The sequence below is a fragment of the Leptidea sinapis genome, chromosome 11 (assembly GCF_905404315.1).
Source record: "Leptidea sinapis chromosome 11, ilLepSina1.1, whole genome shotgun sequence".
In the NCBI taxonomy this organism is placed as follows: Eukaryota; Metazoa; Arthropoda; class Insecta; order Lepidoptera; family Pieridae; genus Leptidea; species Leptidea sinapis.
Genome location: NC_066275.1, coordinates 11713635 through 11741232, shown reverse-complemented (window position 1 = coordinate 11741232; position 27598 = coordinate 11713635). Strand labels below are relative to the sequence as shown.

At 36.4% G+C, this 27598-nt stretch overlaps 1 protein-coding gene across 1 annotated transcript; it reads left to right on the top strand.

Moving 5' to 3' along the window:
• Nucleotides 1-388: 388 nt before the first annotated feature.
• Nucleotides 389-25484, top strand: LOC126966835 (splicing factor 3B subunit 1). Its single transcript, XM_050811094.1, has 21 exons — nucleotides 389-544; nucleotides 839-1107; nucleotides 4012-4138; nucleotides 4227-4306; nucleotides 4402-4593; nucleotides 5526-5718; nucleotides 5893-6143; nucleotides 7501-7690; nucleotides 8000-8283; nucleotides 9682-9885; nucleotides 10363-10561; nucleotides 10825-10983; nucleotides 13337-13629; nucleotides 14471-14629; nucleotides 15237-15425; nucleotides 16374-16556; nucleotides 17564-17742; nucleotides 20301-20546; nucleotides 22227-22439; nucleotides 23804-24020; nucleotides 25259-25484. The coding sequence occupies exons 1-21, from the start codon at nucleotides 517-519 to the stop codon at nucleotides 25415-25417; spliced, it is 4014 nt and encodes a 1337-aa protein (XP_050667051.1). The 5' UTR covers nucleotides 389-516; the 3' UTR covers nucleotides 25418-25484.
• The last annotated feature ends 2114 nt before the right edge of the window (nucleotides 25485-27598 follow it).

Sequence of the window (27598 nt, the reverse complement as noted above, 5' to 3'; positions counted from 1 at the left end):
AAGAACCACGAACATAAGAAACACTATATAATGCTTCCTATCTCATTTTCTCCTACGTTGATGTTTATGAATTTGTGTCTCTCTCTTTTTACTGTCGCTTTTTGTTTCACATCATACTTTCAAATCACAACGATATAAATTCACTGGATCAATTGAGTAATAGATATCGATAAAATGAATCGATTTATAGCTTCAATAAATTGATTTTTGGATCATGTTAAGAATTTGAGTTTGTACTTCAATATTATGATCTCAGATCATCATCCCTAGTTTATTTTATATTATCTTATCTCTATTGTCTGGCATGAAAATTTAAAGGCAGCATTGTCAAATGACAATAGCCTGCCCATAATATGCGAATAAAAAAAAAAAAATCTCTGGTATCATTTGTGATTTTGTGGTTGTGGTTATTGCGGATACGTGAGATTTATTTTGGTGTTTAACTGAATAGATTGAAGAAAGAAGTTAATTAATATAAGACCGAAGAAAACAAATATATTAAATGTGTGTTTCATAATGGATAAAATACCTAGAACCCACGAAGGTAATATAAAAGCTATTAGCTACTTAACTTTTTAACCAGCCATGTTTGTCTAGGCTAGTACAGTGTAATTGTATTGTTTATGAATGATGAATGCTTATCTTGTTATTATTTGTTTCCATTCGAGAAAGTTTTTGTATGTTTTACGCATACGCAAGTTTTCTTGTTGATCGTACAAATAAATATTTCTCCGTTATAGATGCACAATAGTCGCAAGTTAGCCAATATTTTATTATAACATCAATAAGAAGGTTGAAATTTAAAGTCTTACATTATATCTGTTATCCTAACTTACAGCAATTGAAGCTCAGATACGTGAAATACAGTCAAAGAAAAATGAGCTGCCAGAGAATGGTTCAGCAAAAGGTGTATCCTTAGCTGATACTTATTATGATGCTGACATATATGATAGCTCTGGCCAGACTGGGAAATCTAGATATGATGGATATGTGACTTCTATAGCTGCCAATGATGAAAATGAGGATGAAGATATAGAAAATGTCCCTGTTACACAAAAGAGGCCAGGCTATACAGCCCCAGCATCAATTCTAAATGACATAGCACAGGTTTGTTATTTATTTTTTATTGGCTTGTAAATTTGTCACTCATTTACTGTTCAATACATTTGTACTTCCACATTACACTCAAGACACACCTTAATTTTACAGATTTGCAATGAACGCGATTGTCATTCACAATCAAATACTTAAACTGCCATGATCTATGATTTCAGATAATGTTGGTTGGTTAATTTGTAGATTTTTCTCTACATACAAATGAACAACATAACATATTCAAAAGAGATTGCCCATGAATGTATGGACCATGGCATATAATTGAGTAAAATTTAAAGTCCTTTTGGATGGTATGTAACTGTAAATTCCCCCCAGTTATCATTTTTTAAATCAAAACCTGGGTTTTGATGTTATTTACATAACATAACCTCAAAATCATGGCAATTCATATGAAGTCCAGGAAATTACTAAGTACTAGTTTATGTACAATGATATATTGATCATATTAACTACAAAAGGATGGACTGGACCTATGAACACAAAGACAGAACAAATTATGTACCTATTTGGTAGACTTGCAGATTAAGTAGACTTTCCAAAAATACAAGTTAACTATAACATTGTGAAACACATAGGTTTTAAAAATAATAATATTTTTATTAATAAAATAATTTACATTGACAAAAATATTTTGGAATACACAGGTAGTAAGTACAACTAAGTATTTCAACATTTGAAGCTTTGTTTTATTCACACTAATGTTAGTATATTCTCAACTGGGTCGCAGACATAATATGTCTGCTGTCAAAATGGCGATAACTGTGCACCACACATATTATGTTCGATCCACTATGGTCTCAGATTTCTTTTCTTCTTTATTTTAATTGTGAGGACAACAATCTAACAATGAAACAAATGAATTTTGGATAAACAAGGAAATCATTAATGTCAACAGCACACTGAGCCCCATGCAATTTTTTTTTAAATATTCATTCATTTATTCAGGTGTGTGTGAGCACCCTGCATTGGACATAATTTTCTCATGTTCTTCCTGTAAAAAAATGTATGTAGATGTAACCTTTTACATTAAATTAAAGTTAAATGATGTTTTGTTATGCAATATAATTGGCAATAATTTCTATGGAATATTGTCTTATTTGTTAGATCTGAGGGTTTAAATAAAAGTATTCGGGGGGAAAAAACTTCAACTTTAGTCAACAATTGATAAAATTATAAAGTCTTTATCCCTACGATTATTAAACAATGACATAGCTTATTTCATAAGGCATGCACTGGTATATGTAACATGCCTATACTCCTCATAGTTTGTGAAAATTTGTTTATATTGTAACTGGATCCACTCAAGTGACTGTGAGATGTGCGCGCCCGTCGCAGTCGCGCCATTTTGAATTCTATGTGTGTCCAAAATCACAAACACACACTAAATCAAAATAAAATGTCCTATCCACATATACAGCTACCTGTATATAGCTTAAAGTTAGCTATGCAAATAAGTCCTTTCGTATAACAATCAAATAATTACTATATTTTTTCATTTTGACGCATGAGATAACCTAGGCGGCATATGGGAATTCTCCTTTATCTTATATCTTTAAACGAGCAATTCTTGTATATATATATATATATATATATATAATCTGAATCTCGGAAACGGCTCCAACGATTTTCATAAAATTAAGTATGCAGGGGTGATAAATCAATCTAGCTAGGTTTCAATTTAAAAAAAATGGTTTTATCCATGTTTGAATGAGAAACAGCTACAATAACATTAGAATACAAAGGTAAATTTCGCCACTATATACAAGACTATTATAGCTCAGATGGGACATTGGGTGATCCGGAAAGCAGAAGACCCCGGTTCGAATCCAGATGTCCTATTAGTTTTTTTTTTGTTCAAGTTTTGTACATTCTTAAAAATCCGAGCAAGGCTCGGTCGTCCGGATATTTAAATTTAAAATCACTTATTACCTACAAAAAAACTACCACCCATTAGGAAATATATGCCTCAGACCCGACAAATCTGGGTGGGATCTTTTTAAATAAAATATCATAACTATAACATTTATTACATAATTAAATAGCCTGTCACTATAGTGCTCTATTCAAAATAGGGTCTAGAAAGAAAGTTTATATTTACTGTGTGGCTTACAGGTTTACCAAACAATATTATTTTTTATATTGCAACTTTGTAAAGCAATGGTAGTTCATTTGGATTGGTTGCATAACTTTAGATGTATTGTAATTAAATTATAAAGCTGTTAATGTTGATTTAAAAGAGTGGCAATGAGTTCTTCTTCTCATTAAAAGTTCAAATTTTCCCAAAGTGATGGGAAATGGTAAAAGCATAACTGACTGAAGTAAAATTGATTTAAGATTATGCCAATGTCAGCTTTCTTCAGCTTCATCTGCCTTTCCACAAAGCATCATTCCTTTAGAGCCTTTGGCTGAAAGAGTAGGGTTTAACAGTTGAGATGGCACATTATTAGAAGGTTCTGATAGGGATTCTGCATATTAGTGCATATTATTCATCATAATATCTATCTGTGTGGTGTTGTGATGTTAAATATTACTTTTTAAGCTGATATTGAGTTTTTTATTATTGCTTATTCTTATATTTCCATTCTTGTATATATTTACTCATTATGTGGAAGTGTACCAAGAATACTGGCAGTATTTCCAGGTTGGATAATGGCTAATGGCACAAAGATGTGTGACTCACTGAGACTGACATATTTTTAATTACAAATAAATTAAGACTAAGCAAATAACAATTTAAACCAAATTATCTAAATCAAAATTATGTGGATCCTATTTTTTGCACAGAAAATATAAAATAATTCAGGGTGTCAGTGGGGCTTAAGGTTGGGTTCACACACCAGTCAACTGTATCTTATGATCAATCATCCTGTATAACAATTTATATGATTTTAACAGAGTGACAAAGACTATGACCCATTTGCTGATAAAAGACGCCCAACAATTGCAGATAGAGAAGATGAATACCGTCAGAAGAGGCGTAGGATGATTATATCTCCTGAAAGAATTGATCCTTTTGCAGAAGGTAAATAAATATACTGTACTTTAATTTTGTTACAATATTATACAATTTTAGTTACTTATATGATTAATAATATACTTGTTTTGTGTAGGTGGAAAAACCCCTGATATTGGTTCAAGAACATACACAGAAATTATGAAAGAGCAATACCTTAGGGCTGAAGAAACGGAGGTAAATGATATAATAATATATATGAAATTAAATCATACACACTATGCTATGATATATGCTACTTGTATATGTTTTACATCAAAAAATCTTTGCAGTTACGAAAAAAACTATTGGAAAGAGCTCAAGAGGGAACATTGAAACCCGTTTCTCATGCCAATGGTGATGCTACTAAAGCAGCTACTAAACGTAGAGGCAGGTGGGATCAAAGTTCTGAAGAGACACCTACAGTGAAGAAAGTTGTATCAGCTACACCAAGCTCCCAGGCTACGCCATCCTGGGAAAATGAGGTATAACAGTTATATTCTGTCCTTCTTCCATAGTTATACATTTCCGACGTTTTTTTTAGTAAAATCTTGCCTTGAATAGTCATTATTCCCCCTTTAGATTATTTAAGAGTGGCACGGGTGGCCCATTGGCCTAGTCTTTGCATTTTATCTGCCCACATACCAATATATTTTCATTTACCCAAATTCATATGTATGTTTATTCTCTTATGGTGAAGGGGTAAAACCATGAGAAAATCTAAACAAATCTGCGAAGATATTTAAAGGTTCTGTGGAAAATACCAAATAGCATTGGGTTTACAAGAGCTTGAATCCACGGTGTTCTCACTCAAAATGCGCACCACAGTAGATGTCGTGTTGGGGATAATTGGTCATGGATAAAAGCTGGCCAATGTGCGATTGTGTTTGTGCCTGCTAAGTGCTAACACAAAATCAGCTAAGGTCTATAATATTTACCATTTCGATATTTTAGGGTGCTAGGAATGTTAAGGAAAGAAGGAAGTTTTGTTATATCTATATATATATATATGTAATTTCGTGTATTCAAAATGTCCGGCGGCTCCATTCCCCCGTTTTTCTTCAGTTAAATGTGTGAAATGATAGGAAATGAAGATAAAAAATGAGAGAATACGCCCTGTCCATTACAATGTAGTGCCATTCAGGCTTCTAGAAAATAACAAAAAATTTTATGGGCTACAATTGCGCTCGTCTCCTTGAGACATAAGATTTTAAGTGTTGTTTGCCCAGTAATTTCACTAGCTACGGCGCCCTTCTGACCGAAACACAATAATGCTTACACATTACTGCTTCCCGGCAGAAATAGGCGCCGTTGTGGTACCCATAATCTAGCTGGCATCGTCGACTATTTTTATGCACTTATTAGTTTCAAGTTAACAAAAAAGTTTTTATTGTATAATCTATGATTTATATAACAGAGAGGTGCTTGGGAAGAAACTCCAAGTGCAATGGGTAGAGGTGGAGAGACACCCGGCGCTACTCCCTCAGCTCGTGTGTGGGACGCCACTCCTGGACATGCGACCCCAGGCCATGCAACACCTGGACGTGAAACACCAGCTCAGCAGGCCTCCAGGCGTAATCGCTGGGATGAGACACCTAAAACTGACAGAGGTATCTCTTTGTAATACGCACGATAGTGTCACTGGCAACTTTTTGATTAAGTAAAATATTGAAAAAAAGGCATTTAAAAAAATAGTTTAAGATTTTGATTAATAATTGATTAAGTACAAACAACAATAAATCTAAAATTGCACGGACAAAATGAATCGTTTTATTAATATATAGAAACACCGGGCCACAACAGTGGATGGGCTGAAACGCCGCGTACTGATCGCGGAGCTGGTGTGGAGGGGATCCAAGAAACGCCGACCCCTGCTACGAAACGTCGTTCCCGCTGGGACGAAACACCGGGCGCTACGCCCATTGCGGCTACTCCCACACCTTCTCATGCTACGCCATCACATGCCACCCCGACCCATGCGACACCTGTGCATGCCACTCCGACACCTCATACACCCATGTTTACACCTGGTGGCGTAAGTACTTTTATTATATTATGTAATTCCCTGTTAACAAGCTCACCTGTATTCAAATTCAAATATTTTTGTTCAAAATAGGATGTGACATCACTTATTGAAAGTCAAAAACTACCACCCATTCCAAAAAGTATGCATCAGACCTGAGAAGAATGGGCACAACAAACTCAGCAAGCTTTTAAAAACATGATTACAAAGTAATATTCTACAACTAAACTTATTATTTAATAGCCTGAGGGTGGTCGCTCCATTCCCAATCTGTGGACTCATTAAGAAAGTCATCTATGTTATAGTGACCTTTACCACACAAACATTTATTAACAATTCTTTTGATTATCGTAATACTTTTGTTTTGAACATTTTCGGGGATCTTGTTGTAAAAGTATATACATCGCCCCACAAAAGACTCACTAACTCGACTTAGCCGAGTAGTAGGCATAACAGTAGTATCTAGTATATTAGAAATGACATCAAAAAGAATTCTAAAGGAATCAATTTTGAGAAAAGAAATGCCTTTTAACAAATTTATGTTTGTTCCTCGTGTTAACATTATGATTGTCACATTTTCTAGCAAATTCCTCAATGTGCTTATGAACATATAGAACATTATTAAGAATATATTGAGAAGCAACAGTCAAAATGTTTATTACTTTAAATTTTTCTCTTAATGATACTTTAGGACCTAGGTTATAAATAGCGCGAATAGCCCTCTTCTGCAGCACAAATATGGTATTAATATCGGCTGCACTGCCCCCTAACAGTATACCATAGGACATAATACTATGAAAATAACTAAAGTATACTAGTCGCGCCGTATCTATGTCAGTTAACTGTCTTACTATTTTTTTAACCGCATATGCTGCACAACTTAGCCTATTCGCCAATCCTTCAATATGGGGCCCCATTGCAATTTGGAATCAAAGTAATACCAAGAAATATAGCAGATTCCTGGTTTTTTCCATTTCTGGTTTTATCTTATTACCTCTCCGTTTAATAAAATATTCGCATCAACATTTTTGACATTTGGCGCGGAACAACTAATAATTAATAACGCACGCGACGCAACGCTAAGGAATCATAAGGATTGATGATTGTGTTCACGTCGCATTATGAATGGGATCAGAATGAGGTTGAAAATTCACTTTCAATATACATTCATTCTAGCCATGTCATATCACATCACATACTTTAAAAACTATCCATATGAATTATAAGAAGTATGGGTTTTTCGGGTCCCTTTGGTATCTGCTACTAGGGCCACTAGATATATCTATATTCCATATTCTAGCTTAATATATAGCTGTATATCTTTAGTTTGAAATGAATATATATGGTGAATGTTATTATTATCTTTTAGTCAACCCCAGTTGGAGTGAAAGCGATGGCAATGGCCACACCAACCCCTGGACACATTGCAGCCATGACTCCAGAGCAATTGCAAGCTTACCGCTGGGAAAAAGAAATAGATGAACGTAATAGACCGTACACTGACGAAGAACTCGATTCCATGTTCCCACCCGGGTACAAGGTTTTGCCCCCACCTGCTGGTAAGTATACAATAATTTGAGTGCAGCAAATTTACTTTACATTTTTAAGTTTGATCTAATGTACACAAAATTTAGTTTCAGGGTAAATGTTATTGAAAGCCTTCAACCAACTGGATACACAAAAGTGGTCTAAACTGTGGTGTACTGTTCAGTTTTGAATGAGATATTATCCATATTAAATTAGAAATTTCTCTTTCAGATGATCAATAACAGTCATGCCGACGGAAGATGCGGTGCTTTATAAACCTTGCTGTTCACATGATTCCTTCGGCACGACTGTTGTTGACACTAATTGTTATTGTTGCCCAGGTTACGTGCCCATACGGACTCCGGCCCGTAAGCTGACCGCTACGCCCACGCCGTTGGCTGGTACCCCAATCGGATTTTTCATGCAGACGGAGGAAGCCGGTGGCTCGGCTGCTGCCGCCGCCAGGCTTCTAGATCCGCAGCCCAAGGGGTCCCAGCAGCTGCCCTTCATGAAGCCCGAGGACGCGCAGTACTTCGACAAGCTGCTCATTGACGTCGACGAAGACTCTCTGTCGCCGGAGGAACTCAAAGAGAGAAAAATTATGAAACTTCTTCTCAAAATTAAGGTAGAGTCCTTGAAGTGTTTTGTATTTATAATATTTTTTATTGCTGAAATTTATTTGTTGGTATAGTCAGGCATACCTATGAAATTGGTTCATTAATTGTCATAGGTAGGTAATAATATCTAATGTTCATTTTTAGATACATTAACAGCGATGTTTGCGGTGAATGGTCTCAGCAGTAACCAATTTCTTAATTTTTACTACCGTGATCTCTTTCGTTCATGGAGCCCGCTTTATAAAGCAAATTTTTAAATATACTCGACATTGGTAAAATCTGTAAGGAAACGCCATCAACCAAACAATTCAATTTAATAATTCCATAATATATTAAAGCAATGTGTATCAGGTCATAATATCACAGATAAATCTTTCACTTGTTGTATTATTTTAAAAGCTTGGTTTTAATTCTTTAATAAATAAATTAAAAATAAATCCCCGACTTGCTTCTATTTATATCCCTGCCTGCCTCGGGAATTTTGTTAGAGAATCGAGAATATACAAAATCCGCGATTATTAAAATGTCAGTCCAAATAATACACAAACTAAGTAAGCAAAGGTCTTTAATATTGTAATTAATAAGTAAACATTTAATTCTGAAGAATCCATACATAGATTGTTAGTACCGTAGTATGGGGCTTGCTGACCCAGCAAACGTTGTATTGCCATATAAAGTAATTAAAAAACATTTGGGGTATAAAAAATAGATGTAGCCGTTTACCAGACCTACCAAATATGTCGTACTACAATTGTTGTATTCAATTGCCATTTTGCAATTCTATAGTGGATTTGTGGATGGAACAAAATAATATGAAAAACGCGATACATAAATAGTTGTAGAACGTAGAAGGGCGAACATTTGAAGTTGTATGTATTTTTCAGTACTGAATTATAGTAAGATAAATATAAAAAAAATGTCAAAAAAATAAAAAGTTTATATTTAGGGGTGGGGTATAACCCTTAACATTTAGGGTATCAAAAAAAAGATGTTGGCTGATTCTCACAAAATTTCATACAAATCGGTTCAGCCGTTTCGGAGGAGTTTGGTAACAAACACCTGGACATGAGAATTTTATATATTAGATTATAATCTTAAAATAGTGTAATAATTTCTTTTCACGCTCTTATTAGACAACGTCATTCTGACAGCGTTTTTGTACAAACATTATATCCTGATGTATATCATTATATAACTGATTCGCAACATCCGAATGTTAGAGAAACAGTGGTAGTGTTTTGAATTGACATCAAAAAGATTTGTAAAGGAAACAAATTTGCTTTTATGCTTTTAACATCACTATATCGACACACCTTACATGTTTCATGCATCTTCTTGTTTCCGTTTCAGTTCGTGCCAAGATAATCAATGAAATATGTCTTTTAAGTCTTAATCTTTTTCCATAGAATGGTACACCACCCATGTGTAAAGCGGCGTTGCGTCAGATAACAGACAAGGCGCGAGAGTTTGGTGCAGGCCCACTCTTCAATCAGATACTGCCGCTGCTCATGAGTCCCACCCTCGAGGACCAGGAACGTCACTTGCTTGTCAAAGTCATTGATAGAATATTGTACAAACTGGACGATTTGGTGCGCCCCTATGTACACAAGGTAAGCCTAGTAGTTCCAGAATTATTATTACTATTGATTGGGTTGGCAGGGTAAAAGGTCATGAATTTAATACAAGAAGATTTAAAGAATAAAAAAGACAGAATTTATCCCAAAATTTACAAACGTTGCGTGACTAGAACCCGCGCCACGCCTACTTATGATTTACAATCGATGTGTCTTGAAAGGTTGGCTCAGTTGGTAAGAGCGCTCGGACGGATATCGTGAGGTGCGGGTTCGAGTCCCGCATCTTTCGTAAATTTTGTTAAAATAAAATTTGTATTTAATCCCAAAAATTAGAGATCACTTAATAATAACAAACTACTTAGAAAAAAAGACATTTTTGTTAAAAAATTTAGTCTTTTTTGGTAGTGCCATAGATCTTCAAAATTGCGCGACCGTTGAAGTAGAGTAAACATAATTTTTGAGCAAATTTTTGTAGATTCTAGATTCGTATTAAAGTTGCGTATTACTTTCTAGATTCTTGTTGTAATTGAGCCCTTGTTGATCGACGAAGACTACTACGCGCGTGTTGAGGGTCGAGAAATTATCTCGAACCTAGCGAAGGCTGCCGGCCTGGCGACCATGATCTCCACGATGAGACCAGACATTGACAACATTGATGAATACGTGCGAAACACAACCGCCAGGGCTTTCGCAGTAGTCGCTTCTGCTTTGGGTATGTTGTTTAGCTTTGGTCATTTTTAGGAAAAATAATAGTATGTCATGTCACTTTAAATTACAAATTGCAAGCAAGTGTTAAAATAAATGCCTAAAAAATAAACTTGGTATAAAGTTATACCTGATAATAAACCAAGAATATGCAAAATAATTATAATTAAATATTTGTTTCGTTTTTTAATTCTGCATAAAAGGGAGATAAAAAAAATACATTGCTTAATACTCAATATTTTTGGTGATTATAAAATCTTATAATTTCAGGTATACCATCCCTTCTACCATTCTTAAAGGCTGTGTGTAGATCAAAGAAGTCATGGCAAGCGAGACACACTGGTATCAAGATTGTCCAACAGATCGCCATTCTAATGGGGTGTGCCATATTACCCCACCTCAAGTCACTTGTGGAGATCATTGAGCATGGTTTGTGATATTATTTTATATTTTTGTACTCACCATAACTCTTCAACTTCGAAAACTTTTTCAATTGATTTTTTAAAATAATATTCAATTTAACAATTTAAACTTAGCTGCTAGATTATGTGGTTACAATATTTAAAGTTAACCATGTTGATGAACAGTTGAACACCTGATGTCAAGTATTATCATGTGTGCATAATAGTGAAAAAAAAAAATATCTGAGCCCTAAGACATCATAAATCCACCTAAAGAATAACATAATGTAATGCGACTCGACCAAAACCGCGACCGTGAAGGTAGTTGAAAAACCTAGAAACCTAGCGTAGACTCATTGAGCACATCTTTGACGCCTGGGAAGAGTCACAGGATGCATTGGGCATTTTTTGTGATTTGTCAAAAGCATTTGACTGCGTCCACCATGAAACTTTACTCCTAAAACTAAAGCATTATGGAGTGAAAAATAGAGCCCTAAATCTGTTAAAATCATATTTAAGCGAAAGAGTTCAGATAGTCGATGTAAATGGCAAACGGTCTTCGGGTAAACCTGTGGGAATAGGTGTTCCACAGGGTTCTATTCTCGGTTCTTTCTTGTTTCTTATATATATTAACGATCTACCGTTTGTGGTAGATGATAGCCATGAGATTGTATTGTTTGCTGATGATACTTCACTTATTTTTAAAGTGAAGCGACGTGCGGATATTGATGACGAGGTAAGCAATGCACTCTCAAAGATAGTGCGTTGGTTTGAGACGAATAACCGTAAACGAGTGTTTACGGTTCATTACACCAAACACAGCGGAGGTACAAACCAACGTACTTATAAATGACCAGAGATTGGAACTTGTGGACACTACGGTCTTCTTGGGTATCACGTTAGATAAAAAGCTTCCGTGGGGTCCACATATTACCCATCTAGCAGATAGACTCAGCTCTGCGGCATATGCAGTTAGAAAGATTAGAAAGTACACGAATGTTGCGACCGCTAGATTAGTGTACTTTAGTTATTTTCACAGCATCATGACGTACGGTATATTACTATGGGGTCATGCTGCTGACAGTGATATAGTGTTTGCACTGCAAAAGAGAGCTGTTCGTGCTATATATCAGCTTGGTTATAGACAGTCTCTCAAAGAAAAATTTAAAGAAATAAATATTATGACTGTTTATTGTCAGTACATTTATGAAAATTTAATATATGTTCACAAAAATCGTCACCTTTTTGCTCTTAATAGTGATTTTCATTATTATAACACTAGAAATAAGGGATTGCTTGTAACTAATTCTAGTAGGCTTCATAAGATACATAATAGCTTTAAGGGTAAATGTATACACTTCTACAATAAAGTCCCAGCCACTGTTCAGGCATTATCTATAAATAAATTTAAATGTTTTAAAAAAAAATGGCTCTGTCGTAAATCCTATTACTCCACTGCTGAATATCTAAATGATCGGACAGCCTGGGACTAGATTGTGATTATTTTATAGCGACTGTACAATATTGTATATTTTTATTGAAAAGAGCGCAAAAAAAGAATGCTGGGAGAGTTTCTTGCGCCGCTTCTTCTCTCTCAGAGCGCCATTTGTTTCCGAAGCGGTAGTAGTATCTAGTAGTATAAGAAATGACATCAAAAAGAATTCTAAAGGAATCAATTTTGAGAAAATAAATGCCTTTTTATGCCTGTTAAACTTCCTCTAGTATTGTTTGTGATTGATCTATATTTTATATTCGAGAGTTTTTCTTTTCAAAATACTTTTAACTTCTATGAAGAGATGCAATTTTGAAACACGACTGCAGAAGCAATCTGTCATAATAATATCATCAATATAATTGGTATCGTCATCTGTTCCTTTTAGTATAATTTAATAAGTATAGAAGCGATCATTCCTTTTTATCTTCCCGCTTCCCCCACCTTTTCCTGTGTCCATCGACATGCCTACTTAAATCGTCTTAGCCTATAAGGGACAACGCGAATGAAGGTCTTCTACTTTAATATTTAATTATTAAGATAATTAAACCACCAGTGTGTGACAGTGATTGGTGTAAGAAGAACGCTTCTGTCTAACACTATTTCGTCATCATCGAGCCAGATAAGCCGTCGGCCATCTTACCCTCGATATGAACATCGGAAACTTTAAGGCGTGTCTTCTCCTAATTCCTCAATCACTGAAAGCAGCCACCACCTCGCTCTATATACAGTCCACTTAAATTTAAATTTAAAATAACCGCCTTTTTGCGGATTCGCGTAAATAAGTGGTCGTTTATCCTCCAATAATATAAAAGTGTAATATCTTACGTCCGTATGTAACACGCGTACTTACTTATATACTTTTTAATATTGATTTCTTATTGTACAGGGTTGGTTGATGAACAACAAAAGGTCAGAACAATTACGGCCTTAGCTAGTGCTGCATTAGCCGAAGCAGCAACACCTTATGGTATCGAGTCCTTCGACTCTGTACTGAAACCATTGTGGAAGGGTATAAGAACCCACCGTGGTAAGGGTCTGGCAGCCTTCCTGAAGGCCATCGGTTATCTCATTCCTCTTATGGACGCCGAGTACGCTAATTATTATACCCGTGAAGTAATGTTGATTCTGATCAGAGAGTTTCAGTCTCCTGATGAAGAAATGAAGAAGATTGTCCTCAAGGTTGGTATATCTTACAGTTTTTTTAATGTTGTATTTTTAACAACACAATGCCAGTGGTCAAGTTAATGGTAAAGTAATACATTGATTTTATAATCCATTTAGTAAATTAAAAATATTAAAAAAATGGGAAAGATTCTCAAATATTTCATAAGATTATAAAAAAAAGTGTGTGTGTACTTTATGTACGCACGCAATAAGTTATTCTTCTTTGGCGTAATAAAAATAAACCCTTGAAAAAATTTATTCTTGCTATTTTACGTTTGTAGAAAAAACAATATTGTAATAAAGAAAATATTAAATACAACAATGAAAATATTATTATACCGCATAATTTAGTTAAATAACTTGTAATTAAATATTATTAAATTATTTAATATACGGCTTTAGTCACCATTTATCAGTGTGGGTACCGACTAGTTTCGGACCATCCGGAGGTCCTACTACACTCACCCTGATGAAGGACCTCCGAATGGGCACACCGATAAATCGTGAGTAAAGCCGTATTAATAAATAAATTAACAATATCTCCCGAATGTTTTAATAAATTAATTATTTTTATACAATTTGAGATTTTTTTTTAAGCTTATGTACATACATTTATTTAATTCTCGTCAATTGGATGTGGGTCGTTAAACATATTATTAATAAGAGGTTCGGTAGCTGAAGTATGATACAAGTGGTCTAGTTGACCAGATAACGTCAGCGTGTTGAATTTCCGTGACAGTGTGCGAGCGCATCGTTAAATTACCTCTGATATTTTTCCCTAACGCGCCTAAAAGAAGTATAACTTCAAAAATATATATATGATATACTATTAAAATATGTTTATTAATAATTATAGGTAGTGAAACAGTGTTGTGGCACGGACGGTGTGGAGCCTCAATATATAATGGATGAAATATTACCACATTTCTTCAAACACTTCTGGAACCATCGGATGGCACTTGATCGTCGAAATTATCGACAACTGGTCGACACTACTGTGGAGATAGCGAATAAAGTAAGTTTATCTGATTCAAAAAGTACAGCTTTCTGTCTTCAATATGACTTTTGACACCTTTTGTTATTGCATATTGTGTAAAAGCCAAAATTATATGGGATATCATTTCAAAGTATATTTTATAGTTATAAATCGATATGTACTTTTTGTAGCATTCTACACTTTTCTAATTTAGCCTAGATCGTCCAGTCTTGAAGTTAGAATTGACTTATAAAGTTATTTGTAATGTTTTTCCTGTTCCATCATTTACTGGATGTATTATCGTGGAGGTACAGGATCATATACCTATTTTGGTCTTCATGATGTCTATATTTCACGCACACTTGAAAGCAGACCTTTAGTTAATTACTGGGCAAATGAGACTTCATCTTATGTCTCAAGTTGACGAGCGCAATTGTAGTGCCGCTCAGAATTTTTGGGTTTTTCAAGAATCCTGAGGGGCACTACATTGTAATACGTACCTACTCATTAGTAGGGCGTATCAATTACCTTCAGCTGAACGTCCTGCTCGTCTCGTCCCTTATTTTCATAAACCAAAAGAAAAGCTTTATATTATGCTTGTATTTGAGAGCTTTATCTTAGTAATTTTCATTTATGTATTGACTAGGTTGGTGCTTCGGAAATTATTAACAGGATAGTGGACGATCTCAAAGATGACAATGAACAGTACAGAAAAATGGTGATGGAGTCTATTGAAAAGATTCTGGCAAATTTGGGCGCTGCTGATATTGACTCCAAACTTGAAGAAGCACTCATTGACGGCATACTTTACGCGTTCCAGGAACAAACGACTGAGGTATTTGTTATAAGCTTACATCATTTTACATTGTTTTTTTTTAATTAAACTTGCCAAAAAAGTGTACACCCAACAAGATGGTGACGTTTATAATGTCAATTAGAAGCAGAGAGCAGTTAATGACAAATGAACATACTGTGATCCATTCATTTATTTATTGTTAAATAGAAACAATATGGATGTTCAATATTTTATTAGAATCGTAATTGTAGATTCATTAGTAGAGTAGTAACTAAGACTCTAACGGCCTTACAAATATAATTGGCATGCAATTGGCATTGCAAGTTATAACTAAGCATAAACCAAGTATATGTAAAATGTTTACAAATAGACATTTTGCTTACGAATGGTTTGTTCGGACGTATAACGTTTCCCGCGTTTATTTGCAAGGCAGCTTGTCATTCGGAAAACTTCAGAATTATCATTGTATTGACAGTGTTCTCAACGATAATGTAATCATTTTGCATTTTCTTTGTTTATCATCAGTTATAACTTTATACCAAGTTTATTTGTAACAGTTAAAATGTATATTTTAACTGTTGCCTTTCAAATTTTGCTCTTTAAGATTCTTTTATGCACAATGATGGTATTAGTAGTGCACTGCCTAATAACAATATACCATAGGACATAATACTATGAAAATAACTGAACTAGTCGCGTCGTATTTATGTCCGTTAGCTGTCTAATCTTTTAAACCGCGTATGCTGCAGAACTAAGTATATTAGCCAATCCTTCAATTCGTCATTTAAGTCAGACTCTCCATGCTTAACTTTAAACCAGCTTATTCAGAGCTGGGATTGTGTGCGTTTTTAAGTGTTACAAACACGCTGTAGTGTAAGTTACAATATTTAGATGGTTTTGCAATTTTGTTTTGTATTAAACTCATATTATTGTTCGGATTTCTGAGATATGGTGGATCAAACAAATAATTTGTAAATAACATTTCAGGATGTCGTTATGCTAAATGGTTTTGGCACTATAGTGAATCAGTTGGGGAAACGTGTAAAACCATACTTGCCCCAGATCTGTGGTATAATTCTGTGGAGGATGAACAACAAATCCGCCAAGGTCCGCCAACAGGCAGCTGACCTCATCTCCAGGATTGCAGTTGTCATGAAGACATGTCAGGAGGTTCGTTTTTTTTTACAATTGATTAATATAAAACGAACTAAGAAGAGGTGAATCCCTCAAATGCTATGGATTTACATTACAAGTAACTATCAAGGATTATAAAGTAACATAAAGATAACAATGATCAATGATGGAAGTATGATGGAGAACCACCCTATCTATAAGTGTCTGACTGAATGTAACTTTTTTTTTATGAGAAAAAGACGAGACAAGCAAGACATCCATCTGATGTTTAGTGATACACCCTGCCTATTAGAATGCAGTGCCGCACGGGATTCTTAATTGAATCTAAACACACTTACTTCTGTGATTAAATATACAAAAATTATTTTATACCAAAATTTACGAACGATGCTGGACTGGAACACGCGCCTATCGGGTTCGTGTCCCGCATCCAGCTGGATCCACAACCTTAGAGTTGGTCAAGATTTACGATGAAGGAGTCACTCGAACGGTTGGCTCAGTAAGTTGGTAAGAACGCTCGGACGGAACCCGAGAGGCGTGGTTTCGATTCCCCTATCGTTCGTAAATTGTGTTATAAATTTTTTTTTGTGTATTGAATCTAAATTCCAAAATTAAACAATCTGTTGTTTGTAAGCAAGCTTACAACAAGTCTAATTCATTTCGAAAACTTTATTGTTTCTGTAGACATTGCTAAGATTGACTATTGAACACAAAAAAAATTATGCTTTCATTTATTTAACTGCAATTACTAAAGTAAGATTTAACTTTAACTTTTATTTTCAATCCATTGTTGCTTGTTTCGCTACTGTGCCGGACAGCTTAGAAATGTTTTACAAACACAGTAACCATTCAGGTTGGCAGGGTCACTAACCACTGGGCTTTATGGGTCGTCGAATCGAATCAATACATATATTGCTTGCATAATGCATATTGATGTATTCTGGTGGTTTCAGCTTGATACAGAGCAAAATAATAACTCTGTATAACCAAGTAAATATTATATTAGACAAAAAATATTATAAATTTATTTTGTAACTGTGCAGGAGAAGCTAATGGGTCACCTTGGTGTTGTGTTGTATGAGTACCTCGGGGAGGAGTACCCGGAGGTGTTGGGTTCAATTCTCGGAGCCCTGAAAGCTATTGTCAATGTTATAGGTATGACTAAAATGACCCCGCCCATTAAGGACCTGTTACCAAGGTTGACACCCATTTTGAAGAACAGGTACGTGTTCAAAATTTCTAATAAGTAAGCTTATACATTTACCTTATAACCCAGTAAACATTTGATATGATATATCTCGCGTTCAGGCATAGATGGAACAACTGTAGTTCAGTAAGAAGCACTGCAACCCGCTCGGGTCGGGAACGTCCGCTCCCGACCAATGACCGATTGGAACTGGCGTTCCCGTTGAGCTGTGAATTCTGTATATAGCACTTAATGTTACACAATTAATGTGATAATGATTCTTAACACATTCAGACTAGATGTCTACGATACTACATCTAACCCATATATATATCCGCAATGCAAACAATTCATTCCACCAACCGTGTGGGCGGGTGTTTTTTTTATTTATGAAAATAAGGGATGAGACGAGCAGGACTTTCAGCTGATGGTAATTGATATGCCATGCCCATTACAATGCAGTGCTGCTCAGGATTTTTGAAAAACCCAAAAATTCTGAGTGGCACTACAGTTGCGCTCGTCGCCTCGAGACATAAGATGTTAAGTCTCTTTGCCCAGTAATTTCACTAGCTACGGCGCCGTTCAGACCGAAACACAGTAATGTTTACACATAACTGCTTCAAGGCAGAAATACGCGCCGTTGTGGTACCCATAATTTAGCCGGCAACCTGTGCAAAGGAGCCTCCCACTGGTGTACTGAACGCTCATTGGTCAGGTACTTATCATAACATAGCGATAGCAATTGCTATTATCTGCTGTGACTTATATAAGATCTGCGGCCCTACTATGAACTCTTATTGCGATTCAATTGACAACCTAAAATGAACTACTTCGCTATTTCGTATTACGACCTGATTAGAGCTATCTAATTTAGGTTGACGTCAAATCAACTGATTAAATAGCAATGATGTTTTTTTTAATGAAAATAAGGGACGAGACGAGCCGGACCTTCAGCTGATGGTAATTGATACGTCCTGCCCATTACAATTCAGTGCCGCTCAGGATTCTTGAAAGACCCAAAAATTCTGAGCGGCACTACAACTGCGCTCGTCACCTTGAGACATAAGATCTTAAGTCTTATTTGCCCAGTAATTTCACTAGCTACGGCGCCCTTCAGACCGAAACACAGTAACGCTTACACATTACTGCTTCACGACAGAATAAGGCGCCGTTGTGGTACCCATAATCTAGCCGGAATCCTGTGCAAAGGAGCCTCCCACTGGCGATGTCAATTGAATGTCAAAAATGATATCAATTGAATCGCAAACTGATTTAGTTCGTCCATTCATTCGTACCATGGGGTAATATTTCAACCTAAACTGGATAGCTTATGTGTCAAAGTGAGCGATTCGAAAAAAGTTGCTACTTAGAAGAAAGAGAATCGTGTTGTTATTAACCTTTTATTTCGTTCATTCTTCATAGGCGATCCTAACGCCATTCAGTAAAAGGCACTTCATGGTACGAATATTAGTGATTCAGTTTAGGTACCTAAACTGAACTGCATCGGAATCGCATCGCTTATTAAAAGTTGATGTTCCTCTGTTCCTTATGTGGTATCTTAAAGCGTTTGTTCGAATTAGATTGCTTTGCTATTAAAAATACAATATAATTTGTACGAAATGCCGAAATTGTTATAAGTACTGTATTCTAAAGATACTATAATATTAAGTTTAATTGCTAGCTGCACGCGACGCGGTTGACAGTTAATTGTGCACTCTCTGAGTGAAACGATCGCGACTAAAAATCACTGAAACAGCGATTATAATTAAATGCTCGTTTTAGCCCCAACAACGTTCATTAGGCATATAAGGGGTTATAAGGTCGTTTAGATATCTAGATAGGAATGTGTTATTGTGTCACTAAAAGTATTACGAAATGCCCAAGTTGTATTTTGGTTTTAAAAGATTTTAGTTTGCCATTTCTTTACCTTAGGGTTGATGGGGATATATGAAAACCAGTGTTGCACAAAATGTCATTTCAAGCAACATTAATTATATAAGGCATTGTTTGTGCGTGGTTAAGATATGGTTATATTATAAGAATTGCCTACTTAGTTATGACTAAAATAATATGCCGACGTACCTGGTATTACTGGACGCGATGGTCTGCAGCTGGGGGTCCCCAGGTCCGCTAGTCCTTTAAGTGGTGCTAAGGTGCGTGCTACTTCCATCGAGGTGCGTAGAAAAAGGTTTTTTTTTTCGATGCGTTACACCGAGAACTTATCGACTAGCTAGTTGACCACCGATGAAGTCTTCTGAAGGACTTGCGTAATTATATTAAGATTATATATATATGCGTATGTGACGATTTGCGTGAGAACTATATTGCTCAGTGACAATTTGGTTATATTATTAGGCGGTGAAATAGACAGCTGTCATTATGTTAACCTCGCAGATGAGAATGCATCTGTTGTCTATGGTATTTCTTTGTCTACAGGAATGGTCGGCCATAAATTAGCCACAACCAAATAACAAGAAAAAATAATAATTGCGATCCAGGCATTATAACATATTATACTTTAATCGTGATAATAAGTATGGTCGGAAATCCACCACTGGTAGTATATGCAAAACTAAATGCTTGATTATTTCCAGACATGAGAAAGTGCAAGAGAACTGTATCGATTTAGTCGGGCGTATTGCAGACAGAGGCCCAGAGTTTGTGTCGGCGAGGGAATGGATGAGGATATGCTTCGAGTTGCTGGAGCTGTTGAAGGCCCACAAGAAAGCGATCCGAAGAGCGACCGTCAACACCTTCGGTTATATCGCCAAGGCCATCGGTCCTCACGATGTGCTCGCCACCCTACTTAACAATCTGAAGGTCCAGGAACGGCAGAACAGGTGATGATACAAATTTTGTTTTATAACTTATATTTTTTTAATGAAAATAAGGGACGAGACGAGCAGGACGTTCAGCTGATGGTCTCTCCGTCTCATTTGCCCTGTAATTTCACTAGCTACGACGCCCTTCAGACCGAAACACAGTAAAGCTTTCACGTCACTGCTTCACGGCAGAAATTGGCACTGTTGTGGTACCTATGTACCACAACGCTGTACAACCACCGCTGTAAAGGATCCTCCCACTGGTAAAAATGACAAATCTATTTAGCATGGATTTTCATTAAACTGTTGTCCTAAGAATGTGGAATATTATTAATGTTCAGGGTTCTGTACCCGTGTAACCCACATACAAAATAATTGGTTTAACCAACAGTAAACCTATTACCAAGACTCGGCTGACCGTTCATGAGCTGTGTCATATAAACTGAAAGAAAAGAATGATTCTGCTGTAGTTCGTCAACTAAAGTTTTTTTTCCAAAAGTAAAAAGTATATAGTGTTAAGTTTTGTACGGTGTTGCGGCACCAATTGCGTGTAGGTCACTCTCATAGACTTACTATTGTATACTAGGGAATAGAGGAACAACAGAGGAGAACATTTGAACGGAGATATAGCTAGATAGAAAAGGTAAACGTGTCTATGGTCTCTGTAACTATTTTGATTGGCAGGTGGTAAATAGGCAGCCACGTTGTTGGACATTAGCACCTTAATATTTTGAATATTAAATCACTCAGCTAATGCACACATTGACAAATCAAAATCGGATACGCATTATCAGGTCGTCTATAATCTATACACTAGTACTATTATTCTAAGTCTACGTGGTTTCATTCAGTTCAAGTTTGAGTTGAGGTTTCTCAGATTTTTTCGATGTGAATTATTAAAATGCAATATAAATTAATATCACATCAGCGGCAATCCCCAATACCAAGAGGTTCGCCTATCTTGTGACAGTATATTATACAAATGTGTATTCTATACCTTGACTTGACTCATAACAATGCCTAGGCTTGCCCGTATCTGCTACCAGGTCACTCTCTTATCTTCCTCTATCATGCATCGCACAGCACTGATGTTATCTTCAGTAGTCGCTGTTAAAGGACGTCCCTCACGCGGATCATCATTGAGATTGCTACGTCCACGCTTAAACTCGTTAAACCAATTGTAAATAGTGGCACGAGATGGGACTTCATTAAGAAATGCTAATCGCATAACTTTGTTGTTGAGTAAGCCCACAACGAAAGTCATAATAAATCATTGGCCGAAAATTTTCACGGGTAATAAGAATTTTAGATTTGCTGCCAATTCACAAAAACAAATGACAAATGAATGCAATTATACTACATTAGGTTACCAAAAGTTCTAAAATTGAAGTTCAAAAAAGTTTTCATTAGCAATGTTTCTAACTGGCCAGTTCTAAACATTTTCAGTGTTACCCACGTATACTTACTTAAACATACAAAGTTATATATAAATATCCTTGGCTTGGAAACAAATATTCATCATATAAATGATTGCACTTTCCGGGATTCGAACCCGGGACCTCTAGCTTAGTAGTCAGGGTCACTAACCGTTCGGCTATATGGGTCGTCAAAAATGTCTAATCTTGCGCGAGTAAATTTTTGGTACGGACCTTAAGCCTAATTGAATTAAGTTTATTTGACTTTGTATCGTTCTCGCAGAGTGTGCACCACAGTCGCCATTGCCATCGTGGCTGAGACGTGTTCGCCATTCACGGTGCTTCCCGCGCTCATGAACGAGTACCGCGTGCCCGAGCTCAACGTGCAGAACGGAGTGCTCAAGTCTCTGTCCTTCCTGTTCGAGTACATCGGGGAGATGGGCAAGGATTACATTTACGCCGTTTGCCCTCTGCTGGAAGACGCGTTGATGGACAGGTACATGCTGATTTATTTTGATTCTATACTATTTTAGATTAAGGAAATAAAAATTATTTCATTGTGTAAGACAATATCATTTCCAAATTTATGAAAGCTATTCCGCATAATTAATCTTTTGCATATAGTATCGACATTGATCATTTAAACAAATTGTTATTTTTTTAACGATATTCCTCAATTCTGGGATTAAATTGGTTACAAATTTGTATAATTAATCCCAGAAGTTGGGGATATCTTTAACTTTACAAAAAAACTCAAATTGTTTAGATTTGAAAGAGCGACCTCAAGGTCTCAAATCAATTTCCTAATATCTAATTTTTGGGTTTGAGCAGATTATCGACTGTAAAGTAGATAACCTGATAAGATCCTGTAGATGGAGCCACAACTTGAGAGTTAAACAAGACATACCAAGATTTACAAAACATGCGTCACTCGAACGGTTGGCTCAGTGGTGCTTAGTGTTCTTTAAGCGGCAAATCGTCCGTGCCCGACTAGAACACGCAAGTTCTGGTCGTTGTCGAAAGCTGCTCTTGGTAACTACAACCAGCCGTCCATGCCGCCGTTGCACACGAGGAATGACACCCTGGACCATACGGCAAAAGAGAATGATGATTTACTGTGCGCTCTTTTCGCCTCCAACTCGACTCTTGATGACATCGGAAAAACACCGCCGACCATCCCGCGGTATCAGAGAGCTCTATGCCTGAAGTACAGTTCAGACAGAAAACTGTTCGGCGAGCTCTGTCGTTGGTCGTCAGGAAGTCGAGCGGGCCGGATGGCATTTCTCCAATCGTGCTTAGAACGTGTGCCCCTGAATTGACGCCGGTGCCCGGTGCTAACGCGTTTATGTGTCTTCTACCGCATTTATCACAGGGAGTGTTCCGAAGAGCTGTTTAACCTGATTCCTGCCGACGAAATTCCACCTTCGCACGACACGCCATAAGTTAGGATATCATCCCCACAATCTGGATGTGTGGCGGTCCTCCACGGTGCGGTTTTCAAGGAGCTTTCTGCCACGTACTACAAAGCTGTGGAATGAGCTTCCTTGTGCGGTGTTTCCGGGACGATACGGCATCGGTACCTTCAAAAAAAGCGCGTTCACCTTTCTTAAAGGCCGGCAAGGCTTCTGTGATTCCTCTGGTGTTGCAAGAGAATGTGGGCGGCGGTGATCACTTAACACCAAGTGACCCGTACGCTCGTTTGTCCTCCTATTCCATAAAAATAAGAGCTCTCGGACGGAACCCGAGAGGTCGCGGGTTGGAGTACCGCATCGTTCGTAAATTTTGATTACAAACTTAATTTGCTCATGTAAATCAAATTTTTTCCTCGCCAAAAATAATGAACCTGGCAACTGTTTGCAGAGATCTGGTCCACCGGCAGACGGCGTGCGCGGCCATCAAGCACATGGCACTAGGCGTGTACGGTTTCGGGTGCGAAGACGCTCTCATACACCTGCTGAACCACGTGTGGCCCAACATATTCGAGACGTCCCCGCATCTCGTACAGGCGTTCATGGACGCCGTCGAGGGCATGCGGGTCGCGCTTGGCCCGGTCAAAATACTGCAATACGCGTTACAGGTACGTACGATCTCTACTCTTATTTTGTTATATATACTATTATTAGATATTATTTTCTTCTTTTGGCAATAGCGTTTACTTTTTGCCAATGACGTAAATTTAAAGAATGGGAAACTAAGTTAAAAAGGATACGGAATACGGATGATAAAAATTTCATAAATATATATATATATATATACACTTACACACCAAATGTTTAAACTTTAATATGGTTCTGAAGGATGAAAGATGACAATATTTTAAAAAATTTACATGGATACATATTTATACAGGATATACAGGTAGGAAAATGACCATTAAGAGATATTAGATCATTCAGGAATGAGGAGCGGTCGAGTAAATTTAAAGAAATACTGAAAGATTCATCATTGTATGCTTTTTTATTTATGGAAATGGAGAACATACGAGCATACCTGGTGTTAAGTAATCACCGGCACCCACATTCTCTTGCAACACCCGAGGAATCACAGGAGCGTTGCCGGCCTTTAAGGAAGGTTGTTTTTGACGTGGTTAAGATATTATAAGAAAACAATTTAAATTTCCAACGTATTCTTTTTTTTTATTGAAATGATTTTCCAACCCTCATGATCTTAAACCTTGATATCAGAATAAAACTAATAAAATATAAGAAGATCTTAAGATTATTACAGACATACTCTACGCAATGGGCGGTATTATTGCTAGAAACGATCTCTTCCAAACGTCCCGAAAATATAGTTTATTTCGATTAATGTGCGATTCTGCTGGAGTTACTAGTGTGTGTGTCTGTGTGGTGATCACATACCATCAAGTGAGTGATATGCTCATTTGCCCTCAGACTCTTCCAAAAACATAAAAAAATTCACGTGGACTGTAAATGAATTGTTATTTGATCGATGCGAGACATAGGATACATACCCAAGTTTTTTTTTCCTATAAAAACAAGGGACGAGACGAGCAGGACGTTCAGCTGATGGTACCCAATACAATGCCGCTCAGGATTAATGAAAAAGTCAAAAATTCTGAGTGGCACTACATTTGCGCTCGTCACCTTGAGACATAAGATGTTAAGTCCCATTTGCCCAGTAATTTCACAAGCTACGGCGCCCTTCAGACCACACAGTAATGCTTATACATTACTTTTCACGGCAGAAATAAGCGCCGTTGTGGTACCCATAATCTCGCTGGCTTCCTGTGCAAAGGAACCTCCCACTTGGTGTTCTGTAATTAAAGTGAGTCTCAAATATTGTTTGTTGCAGGGATTGTTCCACCCCGCTCGGAAAGTCCGGGATGTTTATTGGAAGATCTACAACACGCTGTACATCGGAGGACAGGACGCGCTCGTGGCGGGATATCCCCGGATACAGAATGAACCAAATAATCACTTTATTCGATACGAACTGGATTATATGTTGTAAGGTTTCATTTTCTAGGTAAGAATGTAGACATTTTGATTTAATTGCAATAAAAATTAACCAAACACAATGTTTTATTTATTGTAACTTAATTTGGATTGGACATCACCGCAAAATACTCTTTCTGGATTCAACTATAAGGTTCAGTATGCCAAATACCATGAATTAAGTTTCATTTGTGCTCATGGGTTGTTGTTGAATCAAGTCTGTGACAGTGTTCCTCTATTTGTGGATATACAGGGTCAGAGGTAGTAGGGGCAAGGTTTAGAATGTAACATTTTGGTAGTTGTTTTATAGTATTTTATGCAACAGTTGTAGAATGAGGGTAAAAAAACGCGAGTGGCGCAATGAATGACGCCACGAGCGTTTATTGACCTAGTTATACAACGTCACGCATGCAATATTTTTTGTACGACTTGGTAATTTAAAATAAAACAAAAATTAATCAAACAGAGTATACCACTAGTTTTTAATGCGCGGGAAATGTATCGACGGTATACACACTCTTAGTGTGGTGAGTGGTTTAATTTTTGCTGCAAAAAATGACAAAGGTACAGTCAGCATCAAAAAGATAGCGTCATCCATTGTATTCAAAAACATGGCAACACCTATCGTTAACATATACATTGATTCACTAAAAGTGACCAAATAGATAGCGTCATTCAAAGTATGCAAATATATCGGGACACCATAAACGTTTGCATTGCTCCGTCTGCATGTTTACATTCAATGTTAATATTAATATGTCAGATGATGTTAAAAGTTTGTTGACAATCTAATTTTACTTCTATAACCTTACACCGAAAGTTCATTTTCCACAAATGTATGCATATTCTGAACACTGTGTAGTTCTGTTTATGACGTTTATGGTGTCCCGATATATTTCAATGTATATAACGATGGGTGTTGCCATGTTTTTGAATACAACGGGTGACGCTGACTTTACACCCATACAGCCAACGCGGGAAAATTGAAAATTACAAAATATACCTAGTAACATCTTGACAAACTATATTAACAGTTTCTTCTTAATTTGACATTAAAATGTTTAGTCTAATGATTTAAACATGAAAATATTGTGTATTATCTAATATTTGTATGAACTTACCATACTTAACCTAGATTTAGTTGTCTGTGGCACCAAAATAACTGTGCTTTTTGGCAACATTACAGTACAGTAAAAATTGCTTTAGGCTATAGAGTACAGAATTTTTCAAAGCCTCAGTTAAGTATGTAATTATAATACTGATAATAGCTAATAATAACAGATAAAAGAGGAGTAGAAATAAATCCTTATTAATTGGTTGAAACAAATATTAGGAAAATAATACTTAAGTTGAAACTGTAACCTGATAAATGATTCAGGGATGGAGGAAACCGTTCTTAACCAGTTCCTTCAAAAAAACTATAATGAATATAAATAAACAAAACCGAATGAAGATATCTCGTCGTAAAATGCATGTTTAGTTATTAACCTATTATAATTTTCTTTCTGTTTTGCCCTAGGTAATTATTAACAAACTGACAAAGGAATGTTATATCTAAAACAAACTATTAATTCTACTTTTATTAAATATAATATTATTTAAATAGACCATTGCTACTAGCCCTACAAAAATTCCATAGCCTGACCTGTATAAATACCACTGGACAGGCTTTTCCATATGTTTGACAGCAATTTTTTTTGTGCCTATTTGAAGCGCCACTCGCCTCCAGAGAACTAATTTTGACGTATAATACAAATGGCTGTAGAGTATTTTATTACTTGTACTTTATTACTTTGAAGTACTTTTGCATTTTGAATCAATTTAATATTGAATAAATTTAAATCAAAGTAATAAAGTACACAATTGTTTTTGTAAATAGTGTCCCACCATCTATCGATGTTTGCTGGGGTTGTCATCACTAGTTTTAGTACCGCAGACTCTCGCCACATGGCCAACAGCGCCTAAATGGCGAATATCAAACAGGCACAAAAGCACTTTGACAGCCGCCAGTCCAGTGGCTTATAGAAGAGGTCAGTGTCCATAGTCCAATTAAAATGCCGACCGAGCTGTATAGGGGTCAATTCATTAATTTCAAGCCCTGTGTTAAAGACAGGTATGCCGAGTGTTGTGAGGCGCCAGATTTTAGCTCTAGTCCCAAGAAAGAGCGCTTGTTGGATCCCCACCCTTAAAAGGGTTT

Coding starts and splice junctions, on each gene's coding strand:
- LOC126966835 (XM_050811094.1), top strand. CDS start 517: ATGGATAAAATACCTAGAACCCACGAAG. Junction 1,108..4,011: donor TTCTAAATGACATAGCACAG/GTTTGTTATTTA, acceptor TGATTTTAACAG/AGTGACAAAGACTATGACCC. Junction 10,562..10,824: donor AGTAGTCGCTTCTGCTTTGG/GTATGTTGTTTA, acceptor TTATAATTTCAG/GTATACCATCCCTTCTACCA.